This window comes from Echinops telfairi, unplaced genomic scaffold (genome assembly GCF_000313985.2).
Source record: "Echinops telfairi isolate 266 unplaced genomic scaffold, ASM31398v2 ScPeMD7_7420;HRSCAF=8458, whole genome shotgun sequence".
NCBI lineage: Eukaryota > Metazoa > Chordata > Mammalia > Afrosoricida > Tenrecidae > Echinops > Echinops telfairi.
Genome location: NW_022111320.1, coordinates 48,694,288 through 48,710,828, shown reverse-complemented (window position 1 = coordinate 48,710,828; position 16,541 = coordinate 48,694,288). Strand labels below are relative to the sequence as shown.

The 16,541-nt window shown below is 38.4% G+C and overlaps 1 protein-coding gene across 1 annotated transcript in view; it reads left to right on the top strand.

Moving 5' to 3' along the window:
• SETD2 (SET domain containing 2, histone lysine methyltransferase) overlaps positions 1–16,541 on the top strand; it is a 106,871-nt gene that overhangs the window by 63,893 nt on the left and 26,437 nt on the right. Inside the window, exons 12-14 of the mRNA XM_004703993.3 lie at positions 1,479–1,527; positions 5,943–6,126; positions 10,584–11,262. Coding sequence (XP_004704050.2) covers positions 1,479–1,527; positions 5,943–6,126; positions 10,584–11,262 — 912 coding nt within the window. The remainder of the gene's footprint in view (positions 1–1,478; positions 1,528–5,942; positions 6,127–10,583; positions 11,263–16,541) is intronic.

Sequence of the window (16,541 nt, the reverse complement as noted above, 5' to 3'; positions counted from 1 at the left end):
GCTAGAAATAAGTCCCGCCACGTAGTCTGTTGCTTTGCTAATGAGATTATGCAAAATATGGTAGATGCGAAAAAATGATACACACGTGTAGGTTCCCTCTTATATCCAAAAGGAGAGCATTCCCAGATCCCCCCAAAATAAACCTACCAAATAACACCAAACAAATAAAACCACACTCCTCTGCCTTCAGGTTGATTCCAGCTGTGGGATTCTAACCCATAAGTGCTTAGTAGGGTTTCCAATCTTTACTGAAGCGAACTGCCACATCTTTCCCCTATACAATGACTGGCAAGTCCAAAACACCAATCTTTGGTTTAGCAGCTCAGCACTTAAGTCACTGCCACCAGGGATCCCAAAAAACATGTAAACTTGAAACAGCATTGGCGTACGGCGTTTTCAGACCCAGCTTTGATTTTAGTTTCTAGGACAAGAGCACGGCAGCACCACTCACCCTGCTCAGGACGCACGCTGCCTCTCTAAAGCTTCACTGCAGAACGGCTGCTTGAACATCAGTTTCATGGTTCACTTTTTTCAAGAAAGCAAAAATCCTCTTGGGTTTTTTTCCCCCCCAGTTAACAAAAGGAGGTACTGATGGAGATTCTTCATCATCAAATGTGATATAAAGCACATTTTCAGGTGAAATGGGGGTGTGTGTACCACCTTCATGAGTAGTCTTCCAAAAAGGAATTCATGGACAAATCAGCTAAAGATAACGATTTTTTGTGTGTTAGTTCAAGGACTGTTGGCCTTTAGGAGTGTTTTTCAGTCCAGTCTGTGGGGGCACCACGCCCTGGCCCCAAAGTCCACCTTTAGCATTCCCTGGGGACCTCGCCGCTCCATTCCCTTGCTATTCTGTTGCACCCCCTTAGTGTTTTGCCTCGGTGTTACGGGGTCAGATCAGGTGCAATTCCCACACTGTGTTTCCAGTGTTGTCCCCAGAAGGGCTATGGGGGACATAGGGATGTTATGTTTCATGGTGGGGCCGGCCACATGGTCCTCTCTGTGAACTGGCTGCTCTAATCGGGAACATCATCCTCAAGGCCTGGTGGGCCAGTATGTGCTCCAGTCTCCCCTCCTCCCCCTTCCTCTGTACCCGTGTGCTCTGATCGGATCCAATGCCATCCTTTGAAATAAATTCTTCTGGGGGGAGGCGCAGGTGTCCACGGAGTAGTTGGGATTGGGGCCGGCCCCTCAGGATAATGAATTTTTTCTGTAAACTTTTTAAGCCTCCCCCCATTTATATATTATATATAATTTTTAAGCCCCCCCATTTATATATACATAATTTTTAATGTATAGTTATCTAATATGTTTTTACTTGGCTTTAGCAGCCAGGATCCACTTTTATTTAGAACTAAATATAAGTCAAATTATGGAGAACAATTACTGCTCCCTCCCATTTCTTAGTTGCCATGTAAAGTCAGTTTAAAGCAATCCTGCTTCTTCCTCATACTCATAATCCTTTTTATTTTTTGCAGGAGGTGTATCGAATCCCAAAGAAAAGTCAAACTGAAAAGGAGAACACAAGTAGGTATTCAGAAATACTTGCCTATATGGCTTTTACAAATACTCTTTTGGAAATAGGCAGAGGTACCATGTGTATTTGTGTATGAGCCAAATTTTTCCAGCATATTTTTAATGCAGTTTTTGTGGTAAAATTAGGTGCCCCGGCTGATGTTCGGGTCAGCTTATACTCGAGTATATACAGTAACTTACAAGAACTGTACTTTCTATAACAAATACAATTAGGCAGGAGGGAGGGAAAAAAGAGGAGCTGATACCAAGAGCTGAATAGAAAGTAAATGTCTAGAAAATAATGATGGCAACATATGTACAAATATGCTTGATACAATTGATGTATGGATTGTTATAAAAGAAGGTAAGAGCCCCCAGCCAAATGATCTTTTAATTAAAAAAAATACAATTAGGTGATTGGGGTAGCAATTGTACATTCTGCTTGAAATTATTGAAGTTTGGAATGTTATTATATACGAGGGGTTATCCCAAAAAACCCGGAATTTTTTCCCCCAGAGGTATGCATTTAAATTTTTTTACAAAACAACCTTTTCACATTCAAAGTATTCTCTACTACACTTAATACATTTGTCAAATCTGCAATTCCATTGGAAACTTTTTCAAACTCATCTGTTTGGATGGCTGACAGCACAGCAGCTCCCTTGTTTTTTTCACCTCTTCTACATCGTCAAATTGCTGTCCTTCATGTCCCTCTTCATTTGCAGAAATAAAAAGAAGTCGCGTGGAGCAAGGTCAAGTGAGTCAGGTGCGTGGGGCAAGAGAGGCATGCTGATTTTTGGGTTTGTTTGGTTTTTGGGGGTGTTTTGTTTTTTGTTTTTGGGGTGTTTTTTTGTTTGTTTTTTTTTGCCAAAAACTGATGCACTGAACTGCGTAAGCAGGTGCATTGTTCTGGTGGCAAAATCAGTCCCCTGTCTGCCACAAATCAGGCCTTTTTTGTCCCACACTGTTACGCTATCTTTTCAGAACCTCTAAATAGAAAGCTTGATTAACAGTCTGACCTGGTGGAACGAACTCCAAATGCACTATTCCCTCACATCAAAAAACACGAGCGAGCATCATCTTGATCTTTGATTTCACCTGACAAGCTTTTTTGGGTAAGGTGATAATGGCGTCTTCCATTGGTTTGATTGATGTTTGGTTTTGGAGTCGTAAGAATAGCACCATGTCTCATTACCAGTAATAATCTTGGAGGGGAGGGGGAGTCTGTGTTGCTTTGGAGCTGTTCTTTCAAAGCATGGCATGTTTCCACTCATTGCTCTTTTTCCTGGTCAGTCAGAACCCAAAGCAAAAATCTCACAGTGACCCTTCTCATTCCCAAATCTTCTGTTAAAATTTGTTGAACCGAGTTCCTGAAAACTTTCCCATCACTTCAATGGTCCATCATCGGTCTTCAAGCTCAAGTACACAAATTTTGTCAACCTTTTTATCCATTTGGGAAATTGATGGATGTCCGGAGCCAAGTTTATCGTCAATCAACCTTTCACCTTTTTTGAAACAAGAAAAGACCACTCGTACACTTGTTTTTCCCATAGCACTTTCCTTGTAAGCTATGTTCAACCTCACAACAGTTTCTGTGGCATTTTTATGGAAAAAGAAACAAAATTTCATAGCTGCACACTGTTTTCTTAAATCAGCCATCACAAAAACGGTATTTGAACAAAACTACTTTTATGAAAAAATTCACTGTGACCAGAGAGAGAACCTTCCCAGCCAGAACCACTAGTTGCACCAGCTCAAAGTGAGTTGCTCGGTGCCTAGCGGGAAAACTGTGTACAAGAAAACTCCACCCACTGGCGCTTTTCCTGTGAGGTTTTTTTTTTTTTTTTGGGGGTACCCCTCGTATGTATTAAATCCCAATTAATATAACTATAAAAGTGTGTGTTCGTGTGGTGCAATTACGTAAATGAAAATAGATAGGAAGACTTGGAGTCATGCACTGTTTGATTCTCTGTTCTTGCTTTCTCTGAAAGTTATAATCGCTAGTAACTTTTCATTTGTTCTTTTGTTCCTTAAATCTATACTCTTAGAGTTCTGCTGTAGGGTTTTACTGCTAGATGTTTACGTGCAAAAATCCATGTGTGCAATTTCTCCTTTGGGGAAAGTTCCAAACGTTCATCAGATTCTTAGGATTCAGCCGACAGGGAGAAAAGAACGGAGTGGCTGTGGGACACCAGTTTCTTTTTATCACTCAGTTTCCTGTTTCCCATGTAGTTCTTTAGTCAGAGCTAAAGGACCATTGATCTTGGTTGTCACTAGTGTCTCGAGCCCCACCAGCACTGACACAGCATTACACTGTGTAGGAGCCACGTGGTTTTTAATGAATTTATTGGCCTTTTCCTTTATTTTGAAGAACATTTTCTAATTTTAAATGGGTTTATTAGCTAAAGATCCATGAAATATCCTTGACTGCATTGTTGTAATCTTTTGAGTATTTTTTGTTCTGCAGGTTTAGTTTCTTCATATCCAGACATTCTTCCTTGAGGGCTGCAAAGAAATTTTTTCTTTAGGATGGTAGGAACAGGGCCCTGGGGGTACAATGGGCTACTCGTTGAGCTACCAAGAAAGATGGTAGGGCTGTGCAGTGCTGATTAGTGAAATAGCTGTTGAGTTGATTATCAGAGCTAGTTTCTCTGGGCTCACTTGAGTTGAATCCATCAGTAGGATCTGCAAGCTGTGATATATATGTGAACATCTAGTAGTCTGCTAGAGTCCTCTGAGAAATGCAGGCATTGGTCTGTAATGGGTGACTTCTATTCAAGAGGCGCACCCTTCCTGTGCCGGTTATATTACTATCTCACATGTGGGACTCCATCATCACAATCTCAGGTTTTGGAATGAGTCTAGTTCAACCTAGTTTCTGTGTTACACCCCCCCCCCACCCACCCAATGTCAAACTATGAAAGAGCTTATAATTTCGGAAAAACCTCATGGGTTATTTCAAAAGAGAAAGTGTAAAGTACGTTGTGAAATAGGTAGTCTAGTTCAGGAAATAAGCCTAAATCAATGAAATGACTTCTGTTCTATATGCTGTAGCTCAGAGTCAGAATGCAAGCTCTTTGTAAAATTCCTTTTCTTTTAAAATTTACCAGGATGTAATGAAGATAGGGCTTCATTTTAAGGAAATTAATGTTGGTGACCACATAGACTAGCAGGAAAACAGAATAGCAATCCTCAGTCAATCCAGTTAAAATAAGAGAGATACTGTGTGATGAGAATTGTACGAGCCCCCAATAAAATAATTTTTTAAAAAAGAGAGAGACATACTGTGCTAATGCCTTATAATATGGAACAACAGTTCAATTGATTGTGCAGCATATGAATATAGATGATCTCTGTTAATTTCTAACTGATAAATGTTCATTTATGGTTTTAGATTAGTAATTGTTTCACAGATATTTGGGTTGTTGGCTAACTAAAGTGACAATTACAAGAATGCCACATGCAAACCTAACCTTGTTCCTGGGAACAACTGATAATAGCACATTTTTTCTGAGGTAAGAAAGGGAAAGCCAAAAAAAATTTTTTTAATAAATGAAAGAGGAAAAGCCAGTAAATATTTATTGGAAAATCTGCTTTGAGATATATCAAATATTTTATAAGAAATATTTTGTATATCAAATTGGTCTTTAAGAATAGAACAATTTGATTAATCTGATTGCAGTGCTGTCATACACAAAGCAGCACCGCTGAGTACAAGTTAATTTTTATTTCAGTGTTCAGTAGTGGCATTTATTTCCAACATAAGGGAGGGGTGATAGATGAAAAATAGGACTTAGGATAGCTTTTGGGAGCAGAGGTGATGAAATTGGGCAAGTGAGGTTAAGTGTGAGAACTATTCTAGGTAGAGAGACAATGAATGAAAAAGGTTAGTACCATCTTTAAATAGAAGGTTGGTTATTTTGTTGAAATATTGCTGCTTGACTAATAATTTATTAAGTTCTTGCCTATGTGTTACATATTCGCTTTTATGTCACAGTTCATTATTATTATTAGTTATAAAGACTTTTCTCATTGAGTGTTTATGAGTAGCATACCAGGCTTGCTTTTCTACAAATTGTAAATACAGGATTACAGGAGTAATTGAAGGGTGCGCTTTGAATAGGTAACAGGAATATCTCACATACATGTTTCAGGTCATTTTCTCGAGTTGTTGAAGGCTTGAGTAGGAATTTCAGTGGAGAAATGAAGAAAAGGGCAGTCTCTGTAGAAGGCTGTTTCAGGTAGTGGGGTATGCACACATTCACCCACACAGGCATCACCTTTTTCTCACCAGATTTGACTGGGAAGATAGAGCCCATAGGTTCATTTACTGTATGGGTAGACATTTTGTTATTACGTATTATACTATTAGAATGATAGATAACATTCTGCCAAGTAAACTTTTTTTAAAAACCTTTTTTCAGTAGTAACTGAACGAGGAAGGGATGCTGTTGGCTTCAGAGATCAAACAGCTGCCCCAAAGACACCTAACAGATCAAGAGAAAGAGACCCAGACAAGCAAACTCAAAATAAAGAGAAAAGGAAACGAAGGGGCTCCCTCTCACCACCCTCTTCTGCCTATGAACGAGGAACAAAAAGGCCAGATGACAGGTAAGTGGCCTCTTCGAGTTAACTCTCTTTTCTGAGCAGGTTCACAAGTGCCCAGGTCACATACAGGCAGTCCCCTGCTAATAAACATCCAGCTTAACAGACAATTCCTACTCGCCCTGTAATGCCGGATTTCCAACCGTTCTCTTATGGCCAACGAAGTGAGAGATTTTTACACTATGGGTAACTGGAACGGGAAACATGGCTCAAAGCCGTGGAATGGAAGACTGGAAAGAGGCCTTTCAGGAGCTTAATACATGAGATTGAATTATTGGCAGGACTGTGGAAAGCTGCATACATTCAAAACTGAGGGACCAATCGCCATCTTTGCATTCTTTCTTTAATGTTACATAGATTTGCCCTCATTTTGAAGTCATTGAACCATCTCCTACTCTCAACAAATTCTTCATCATAATCTCATTCACTTGCTGCACAAGCTTTTTTTTTTTTCTTCTTTTTTTTTAAACATTTTATTAGGGGCTCATACAACTGTTATCCCAATCCATACACACATCAATTGTGTAAAGCGCATTTGTACATCGTTTCTCAAAACATTCTCTCGCCACTTAAACCCCCGACATTAGGTCCTCATTTTCCCCCTCCCTCCCCGCTCCCCCCTCCCTCATCAGCCCTTGATAGTTTATAAATGGGTATTTTGTCATATCTTGCCCTGTCCGACGTCTCCCTTCACCCACTTTTCGGTTGTCTGTCCCCCAGGGAGGAGGTCACACACAGTTCCATGTAATCGGTTCCCTCTTTCCTACCCATTCTCCCTTTACCCTCCCTGTTTTGCCACTCACACCACTGGTCCTATAGGGCTCATCCGTCCTGGATTCCCTGTATTTTCAGTTCCTATCTGTACCAGTGTACATCCTCTGGTCTAGCCAGACTTGCAATATCGAATTCGAGTCATGGTAGTGGGAGCAGGAAGGAAACCTTTAGGAACTAGAGGAAAGTTGTATTTTTCATCATTGTTACATCGCACCCTGACTGGCTCATCTCCTCCCCGAGACCCCTCTGCAAGGGGATCTCCAGTGGCCTACTAATGGGCTTTGGGTCTCCGCTCCGCACTCCCCCCATCATTCACTGTGGTAAGATTTTTTGTTCTGATGATGCCTTATACCTGATCCCTTCGACACCTCGTGGTTGCATAGGCTGGTGTGCTTCTTCCATGTGGGCTTTGTTGCTTCTGAGCTTGATGGCCGCTTGATTACCTTCAAGCCTTTAAGACCCCAGACGCTATACTTTTTGATAGCCGGGCACCATCAGCTTTCTTCGCCACATTTGCTTATGCACCCATTTGTCTTCAGTGATCCGTTCAACACCTCGGCTGCACAAGCTTTTTAAGTAATTGGAAAAAGTGCAAGCCTCTTCTCACACTAAGACTAACTAAGCACTGTATGCACTTGTTTTGACTGACCTATGATTCACAAAGGCATAGTTAGGAATGTAACCTGAGGACTGCCTGTACTTCTGATTGGGGCACCACAGGATTTGATGAGTGAATATCTGTTAAAACAAAAGAGGTTGAGGCAGCTTCTCTTTGGACAGTAAAAACTATGAAGAAGGCTAACAGTTAAACTTGAATGGCTTCTAATTGAGAACATGCAAATGCTGTTTGGGTAGTTCAATTTGTTCTTTAACAGGGAAGAGAGGAGGGCGCTTGTTAAAATAAAATTCTTCGAAGAATTGATTCTTTGAAAACCAAAACTTGGATTTCTAGTGAATATTATGCTCTTTCAAATTCACGAGGTCTGAGATTCTCTTGTCTTGCTGGTGAAAAAACAGGCCAAATGACTACTCACTAGGGGTTATAAGCGTTTATTCTGGAGAAGTCATTTTTAAATTAAATTTACTTAAAAATTGAGAGGTAGCATTTATATAATGCAATTATATGGATTTTTTTATTTGGGGCTGTCCAGCTATGCAACAGGAGTTCTGGTCATGCAGTCTCTATAGTGCCAGGCTGCTAACTGAAATGGTGGTGGTTCGAAGCCACCAGAGAGTGGCATTGAGTACTCCTATCTCTGTCTAGTTAGGTCTTAACTATTTTTAATAAAGATTGGGATCTTTTTAAATCTTAATTTCTTTAAAAAGACATTTTACTGTCTACCAACTTCTTCGTGATATGGCTAGGTTCCAAAGACCAGGCCATGATGATGGAAATTGGAAATTAAACTGCAGTCATAATTGTGACATGTTGGAGATAAGTATATTTGTTTCTAGAAATCTTAATTTTTGGTTGCACTTTCCATTTGTTGCAGGTATTTAGATAGACAGTTTACTTCTGTATATTGGTTGTGTGTGTCAACATTGTGCAACTTTTTTGTTTTAACAATTTGTACATTGTGTTTTGTAACCCACAGAAGGGTTACAAGGAAGGGAAGATTCAACCAGGGTGCAGTATAACACCGATGAAACACACATCACCTCTAGTTCCTGAATGCTCCCCTCCCCCCCCCCCCCAACCACTAACATGACTCAGTTCTACCTTACAAATCTGAGTACACACATTGATACAGATAAGAGCCCTTGACACATGGAATTCAGGACCAATAAAACCGGCAGGAACAGTAGTGGGGGTAGCAATATGAGGGTAGGGGGATGGTGGTCGCTGGGGTGGGAGATGGCTATATACCCATCACACGCACACGCCTCAGGGGGATGAATAACAGAAAAAATGTGGGTGAAGGGAGACAATGGATGGTGTAAGACACGAAATAACAACAATAATATATAATTGATCAAGGATTCCTGAGGATGGGGAGGGAGGGGGATAAAGAGGAGCTGATACCAAGGACTCAAGTAGAAAGAAATTGTTTTGAAAATGGTGGCAACATATGTACAAGTGTGCTTAATAAATTGAATGATGGATTGTCATAAGATTTGTAAGAGTCCCCCAATTAAATGATATATATATATATATATCATTTTGAAGACAAAATATATTGAAGACAAAATTTTAAATACTGTAAAACAAATAAAATGACTTCTAACAATCCCAAGAACTGGTATGTAAACCAATTAACAAACAAGTGTGAAACTGAGCAACATATTTAAACACACTTTGAAAATCATAATAGACGTGATAAAGTATTGTGAATCACACTGTGATAAAATTTCACTGTCAACATAAAAGCTAGGACCTTAACAATCATACATTTATTACTGGAGGTCACATCTTGAATCCTGTATTCATTATTTCGTTTTTTCTTTTTTTTTAAGGTTTTAAACTTTCTGTATTTAGAAAGTACTTTGTTTTCACTTGTTATTGTATTGCTAAGATTTTTCCATATTATGTCTTTTTAGCTTACTCATGAGCATTCACGACTTTATAATATTTTGTTACGCAGATATATCAGTCGATTCATTCTATTGATAGTCATTCAGCTTTCATGTAGATTTCTGTTGTTTTTAAAATAGTGCTGTTATGAATACTCATAGGCATAGTATTATGTATATGCATGAGATTCAATAGACATTTGGGGGTAGAATTACTTTTTCCTCTTTCCATACATGTGTAATATTATTTTAAGTGAAATTGTGTTTCTCTGAACTTTTATCTGTGAAAATTTACTGAAGTTAAATTTCAAGTACTCTCATTTATAAACAGTTTGCATTTGTTTCACCTCGTTAAGACCTTAAAAGAAATTTACAGCTTGGGAATGTTTAAACCACACTTTTTTGTGTGTGTCTTCAATAAACATTATGCCTTTGTCTGTGAAATTTTTAATTGTTAACCTCCCGACAGTGAAGTCTCTTGAGATTAGTTTTCATTGATTACTTTTGTCAAGGGAACTTTCCTAGGAGTTTGATTCTCAGTGTCAGAGCTCACAAAACGATCATTGAAGCCTTCGGAGTTTCTTGTGGGTCTACTGGGATCTTTATCAAAACCATTACAGTGAAACCAAATAAAAGATGTATGCAACAAAGAAAAAAAAACCCATTACAGTATTGTGTTAGGCTAGTACAAATACTTGGTAGTGGTCACAGACGTGCGACTATCTCTCCATACTTTTGTTTGTACACACCTTTCATTTAACCTTCTCGATGATATTTTTTTTCCTTCTTGATATTTGTTATAAATGGGTGTGGTGAAATATATATCAAATTTGGTAAACTCTGTTGTAATTTCAGAATTTACAATTATAGAACTTACCTTAGCTATAAAGAAGAATCTATTTAGGACATCACATATTGTAATTTGAAGTTCTAGAATCATAAGACCAGAGATGACATTAAGGTTTCCATCTTAATAGTAGTACCCCTGAGGTTTTGTCCTATCTGTAGGCTTATGACATTTGGGCTGTGATTTTCTAACTAGTGGCAAATTGGAATTAGTCTAGGTAGTGATGTACTCATCAGCAATATAGCACTTATCAATGCTTTCGTTATAGCTATAATTTAGGGGAGAAATTTTTTATGACCCTCTTAATGTCTTGGGGTTTCTTTCTTTCTAGATATGATACACCAACTTCTAAAAAGAAAGTACGAATTAAAGACCGCAATAAACTTTCTACAGAGGAGCGTCGGAAGTTGTTTGAGCAAGAGGTGGCTCAGCGGGAGGCTCAGAAGCAACAACAGCAGATGCAGAACTTGGGGATGACATCCCCCCTGCCCTATGACTCTCTTGGCTATAATGCCACTCATCACCCCTTTGCTGGCTACCCACCAGGTTACCCCATGCAGGCATACGTGGATCCCAGCAACCCTAATGCTGGAAAGGTGCTCCTACCCACACCCAGCATGGACCCTGTGTGTTCACCTGCTTCTTATGATCACACTCAACCCTTGGTGGGACATTCTGCAGAACCCATTGCTGCCCCTCCCCCAGTGCCTGTGGTGCCACATGTGTCAGCTCCTGTGGAGGTTTCGAGTTCACAGTATGTAGCCCAGAATGATGGTGTAGTGCACCAAGACTCCAGTGTCACTGTCTTGCCAGTGCCAACCCCAGGCACAGTCCAGGGACAGAATTACGGTGTTTGGGATTCAAACCAGCAGTCTCAGTCTATCAGCAATGTCCAGCAACAGTACTCTCCTGCACAGTCTCAAGCAACCATATATTATCAAGGTCAGGCGTGTCCAACTGTCTACGGTGTGACATCACCTTACTCACAGACAACGCCACCAATTGTACAGGTAACTAATTTTGGAACTACCTTTGTCAGTCTGTTCATGGGGTGTTACGTTTCTTGTAGGTTTTGGGGAGGTAGGGCAGGAACCCTGTTATTAAACAACTTTTATACATTGACCCAATTTTCACTTTTTTATAATATCCTAAAAATTAATCATTGTATCTGTTGTTAGGAAAAGAATTGCCCCAACATTTAGCAGATTAAAACGGCAAATATTTATTGTCTCACATTTCCAGGAAGTCAGAAGCAGCTTAGCTGAGTGTCTCTGGGTTAGGATCTTTCATGCAGTTGCAGCCAGACTGTTAGTTGGGACTAAGGACAGGACTTAGAATGAAGGATTTACTCTAAGCTCACTCATGTGGTTGGTTGTCAGCAAGCCTCACTTCCTCTCCTTGTGGGCCTCTCAGTAGGCCGGCCAGCTTCTCCGAAATAATGCAAGACAGCAGAGACAGACTGGGACAGAAGCTGCACTCTCTTTCACAGCCTAATCTTGGAAGCGACATTACCCTCATTCTGCACTATTCTGTTGGTCACGTAGTGCAACCTTGGTTCAATATGTGAATAGCAGGAGATGGTGACTGCTAGGATCATCATGGAAGCTTAGCTTCCATATTGTATAAGCAGAATAAGTTGGTGCCTTTTGGATAACTCCTCTCCTTTTTACACATAGACAGGGAATTACTGTATACAGTTTGCTCTTTTATATTCTTGCCAAGATAGTACCCTTTGTCCTGGTAATTGAGGCTGGCTTTGTTCTTTCTCTAGAACCAGTTTGTATATTATTTTTTTTATGCCCTGCTTGTTTATCTTCATAGAATTTGGTACAGTGACTTTAATACACTGAACTTGAGGATACTGCTTTGGTAAGACATAATGATGTTAAGCTTAAAAACCAGACACATTTTTAGCAAGTTTCTTTTTTTGGTAAAGCAGAACAATACATTTTAAGTTTAAAAAAAAAGGAATGTAAGCAGCAATATCCTTACCACATTACTATGTCTCTCCCATCACTGCCTGTCAAAAAGGTTAATATTTTTAAAATTATAGAAATCTTAATAGATAAAAATATCAAAAATACAAATATATTTGGTTCTTGACAAAGCCTCCAGCTATGTCTATAGACTTCTGAACATGGTATTTCCATCTTTTTTTTTTTAAAGGTAACTCTTTTTTAATGATATTTTCATGGGTATCAAACAGTAATATTGACTTTTATTTAACATTATTCAAGCATTTTTCCAAATCTCTGTGTGTGTGTAGTTGTGTAATATTTAATTTCATTATTAAGTCATTTTTTCCTCTGTGATAGTCATTTAAATGGAGAAAATTTTTTTTCTTAAGTATAGATAGCATTCTATTGAGCATTCTTATATTTAGGTTTTTCTTTTGGTATTGCGGTTAAATGAATGTTACAGTGCTACATTAGACAAGTAAGAAGATAGACATTAATTGGTCATTGGGTATAAATTTTCTTTGTATATGATTTTGGGTTTTTCATATGTTTAAAAGGTGGCACCAGGTGTTAAGCATTGGGTTGCTCATTGGAGGGTTGTTAGGAAAACAACCAACAACTGGAGAAAGATGAGGCAGTCAGCGTGACTTCCCCAGAAGCCATAGGAAGACAGCAGTTCTGCAGTGCCCTGTGCCCTATAGGGTTGCTCTATGTAGCAATGGACTCGATGTTCACTGGGTGGTAGAAAGTTTCTTAGGTTGTAAACAAATTTCTTCTTAGGCCCTAACTTCTATGCATTGCCATATTCTTTCTTGCACTGAGCCATAGCTGTAAGTTTTCCCTAGATAGAAGAGAAATGAAACTTCTCTCCCTTTCCTAGTCTTAAAATATTGTTCCAAAAATATTATTAAGAGCAGATCAGCAACCATTAAAGATAGCCATTCAGTACTCCTCAATAGAGAGTACACTGGTCATTTAATAGTCTTACAGAGTGCAATTCTTTTTTTTTTTTTTCATCCCATTGAGCAAAGTATATTTCTCTTGTGTTTAATCATTAACGTAAAGACTCAAATGTCACAATTCCCCTTGCTTCCAGTTTTCCAGTCTGTCCTATAAAAGAATCTTTTATTGATTCCCTAATCCTACTTAATACGAGAGTAGTAGATAAGTGGAGTATGGTGATTCCTACTCGCCTTCCTTTCCCTTGTATGATATTAATTGATAGAGATTCTGTTGGGCTTTGGATAGTGAAAAGCATATCGTCAGTGTGTGTTGGAAGTCTTCACCCATCATTTACTGGGTGTTTTTGAGACATGTGCTTGTAGTACATTGCCTTAAAACTTTGTGGGAAGATTCTATGATCTTTTAAAAAATAATTGCTTAGAACTATTTTAATATTTTATATCTATTATTACTTATAATAAGTATTACTTATTACTATTATTACTTATAATAACTATTGCTTTAATATTTTATTTAATATAGTACTTTGATATTTTAATATTTACTGTTTTGATAATATTTTATTTGCTTTGATACCTTTGAATATTATCGTTTTCTCTTTTTAATTTTAACACTTTTGTTGACATATACTCATCATAAAATTCAATGGTTTTAAACATAATAAAAAGAGTTGTGCAGTCATCACCATAACCAATTTTAGGTCATTTTTTCTGTGTTGTACACATTGTTTATTATTAATAGCTCCTTATTTCCCCTCAACAGCCCCTGCCATACCCCTAAGAATCTACCAATCCATTTACTGTTTGTCTGCATTTACCTTGTTGTGTTTAGTTATTTATATTTTTTATCCAAAATGTGATTATTGGGATGGTTTCTGTCTCATGTTGATTCTCAGGGTCTTTAGTGCTGTTTCTGTCTGAGGAAGCATTGATATTAGTAGGGTATGAAATAAACCTGGTCACGGTCATCCATTTGGCATGACACAAAGATCAGTCCTATCAGATGAGGCCTTGCAGGTCTGTATTCAAGTCCCCAAGTCACTCATACCACCACAGGCTACTCTGAGACCTCACAGTATGATAACCTAGACAGTGAAGTAGTATGTAGCATGATGCAATATAGATGTGTGTGTAGGTATGCACATCTACACCTTTGTGAGTGTTTTGTGTGTCAATAACCTTGACACTTAGCACAAATGCATCACTAGAAGATGCTTGTTTTATTTTTTATCAAAATTGCATAGTACAGAGTTATACTAAATTAGATCATAAAAACTGAGTGCTTTGATTAAAATTTTTCACATAAAGTTTACTCAGTTACCAAGAGATTTTTCTCTTAAGTGGAGGCAGAACAGTGTACTGGACCTTCTTAGATTTCTCTTATAATACCCATCAGAAGTTGCATATGAAAAGATTTTTAGACTGGGTTTATATTTTAAAAGTACCTTTTGGATAATTTGAAGTCAGTTATGGAGGCACAATGGAGACAGTCTCCTAAAGGTAGAGCCCCGCAATTAGATTTAGGCCGTGATACTTAGAAATGCCTCACAAGTAGATACCGGCCCACCTTCTGCATCATTGAAGTTGGACTGCAAAGCAATTTCCCTTCCTTTCCACTTAAGTTTATTTAGTAACTTCTGTTAAGATTCCAGACTTTTTTTCCTTTCCTTTTTTTTTTGATAAGTAGGTAGTGTTTTGACACTAGCCTACAGTGGTCACTTGGCTGACACTGGGAAAGATAGTGTAGAACCTTTGAAAAATGATCATTCTTCCTTTTAGGAGTCCTTCTTCCCCTCCCCCACCCCCTTCCTTTACCCTTTTTCAGTTTGATTTTTAAATAATGTATCTCATGTCAATTTGTTTTATTCCATTTAGTCCAACAGTGATGCTACTGTTCAGACATTTTTAGCCTCTCCTTTGGGAATTATTTCCAGTGTGTGGTGCGTTCTTAGTGATGGCAAGTCATCATCCTTTAAATCAGTTTTTCTGTTTCGAAACAGCTACATTTTACCTAAAGTCTTTCTAGTGAATAGGGAATGAGCAAGCTGGGTAATTTCATTTTAACTTAGAAGCTGTCTCAACAACCAACATTTGGAGCCAGTCTAAACTAAAGAAGCCAAGTCTTTTAGTCCACACTAATTAAATCCTTTCCCGGGTCTGCATTATGGGTCTGACTTAATCATCTCACCTTGTCAGACAAATTTCTCATGAACATAAAATAGTTAAGGAGCCCAGTGGCACTTTCGGGTAAGCATTGGACTGCTAACTACATGGCTGGCAGTTCAAACACACCAGCCACTTTGTGGGCGAAAGATGGGTTACTATGAGTCGGAATCAACTGAGTGACGGTGGGCTTGGTTTATTTACATAGTGTCACCAAAGGTCAAAGAAATTTTAGCCTCTAAAATATTAGCAACTTTATGATAGAGATCTGGATTGTTTACTTCTTGATCACTCTGGAAATAACATGTTTTACTCTGGTGCTGGTTTTTCTTAATTTTTATTTTGATCTAGCTTTTGCTTAAAGGGGGATGGGGAATCAGAATACTAAATATTTATCAATAAATATGTGGAATATAATTATGAAACCTAGTCTGCATAAGTGAAGATGACAGTAACAGTTGTTTGACTGTCTTTATTGCTAATATGTTTCCCTGCCCTCCCATGCTTTTTTGTCATTTGAATATCCCCTTTTGTACTGATCAGTGATACCCATCAAAAAATGTTTTCGGTTTCCTTAGACTATGGGATAGGGATTTTGTTGGAGAGAGAATATTTGTGTCTGCAACATTTCTGAGGCTGCATAGATCCCCCAGCTTGCATCCAAATTCTTGTAAAAGCAATTCTGGTGTACACGTTTTTTTCCCTCAGGGTTTTAGTACTATTACATCACTCTGATGATAATTCTTTTTTTTTTTTTGTAATTCTATCTTAACAATTATCTTTGTTTGGTTTGTTATTGACTCAAGGGTTTCTTCCTCTTTTTTCTTTATCTGTGTTCTGTCAGTAAGTACTCATCTCCACACCTCCTGGGTAGCTACACTGACTGAGTCAGATCCTTAGGGGCATTTTTCTTTGTATTGGTCTCATTTGAAATTACTGTATTTTGTATTTTTAGTCCTTATCAATAATATTTCTGAATCATTAATTTTACCAGGAAGAATCTGAGCTCATAGAATCATTTATTTAAAATTTGTCCTTAAGTGTGTATTTGTTCAATTCTGTCCTGGATTCCCTGTGTTTCCAGCTCTTATCTGTACCAGTATACATGATCTGGTCTAGCCAGATTGGTAAGGTAGAATTGGGATCATGATAGTGGGGGAGAGAAAGCAAGTAAGAATTAGAGGAAAGTTGTATGTTTCATCGTTG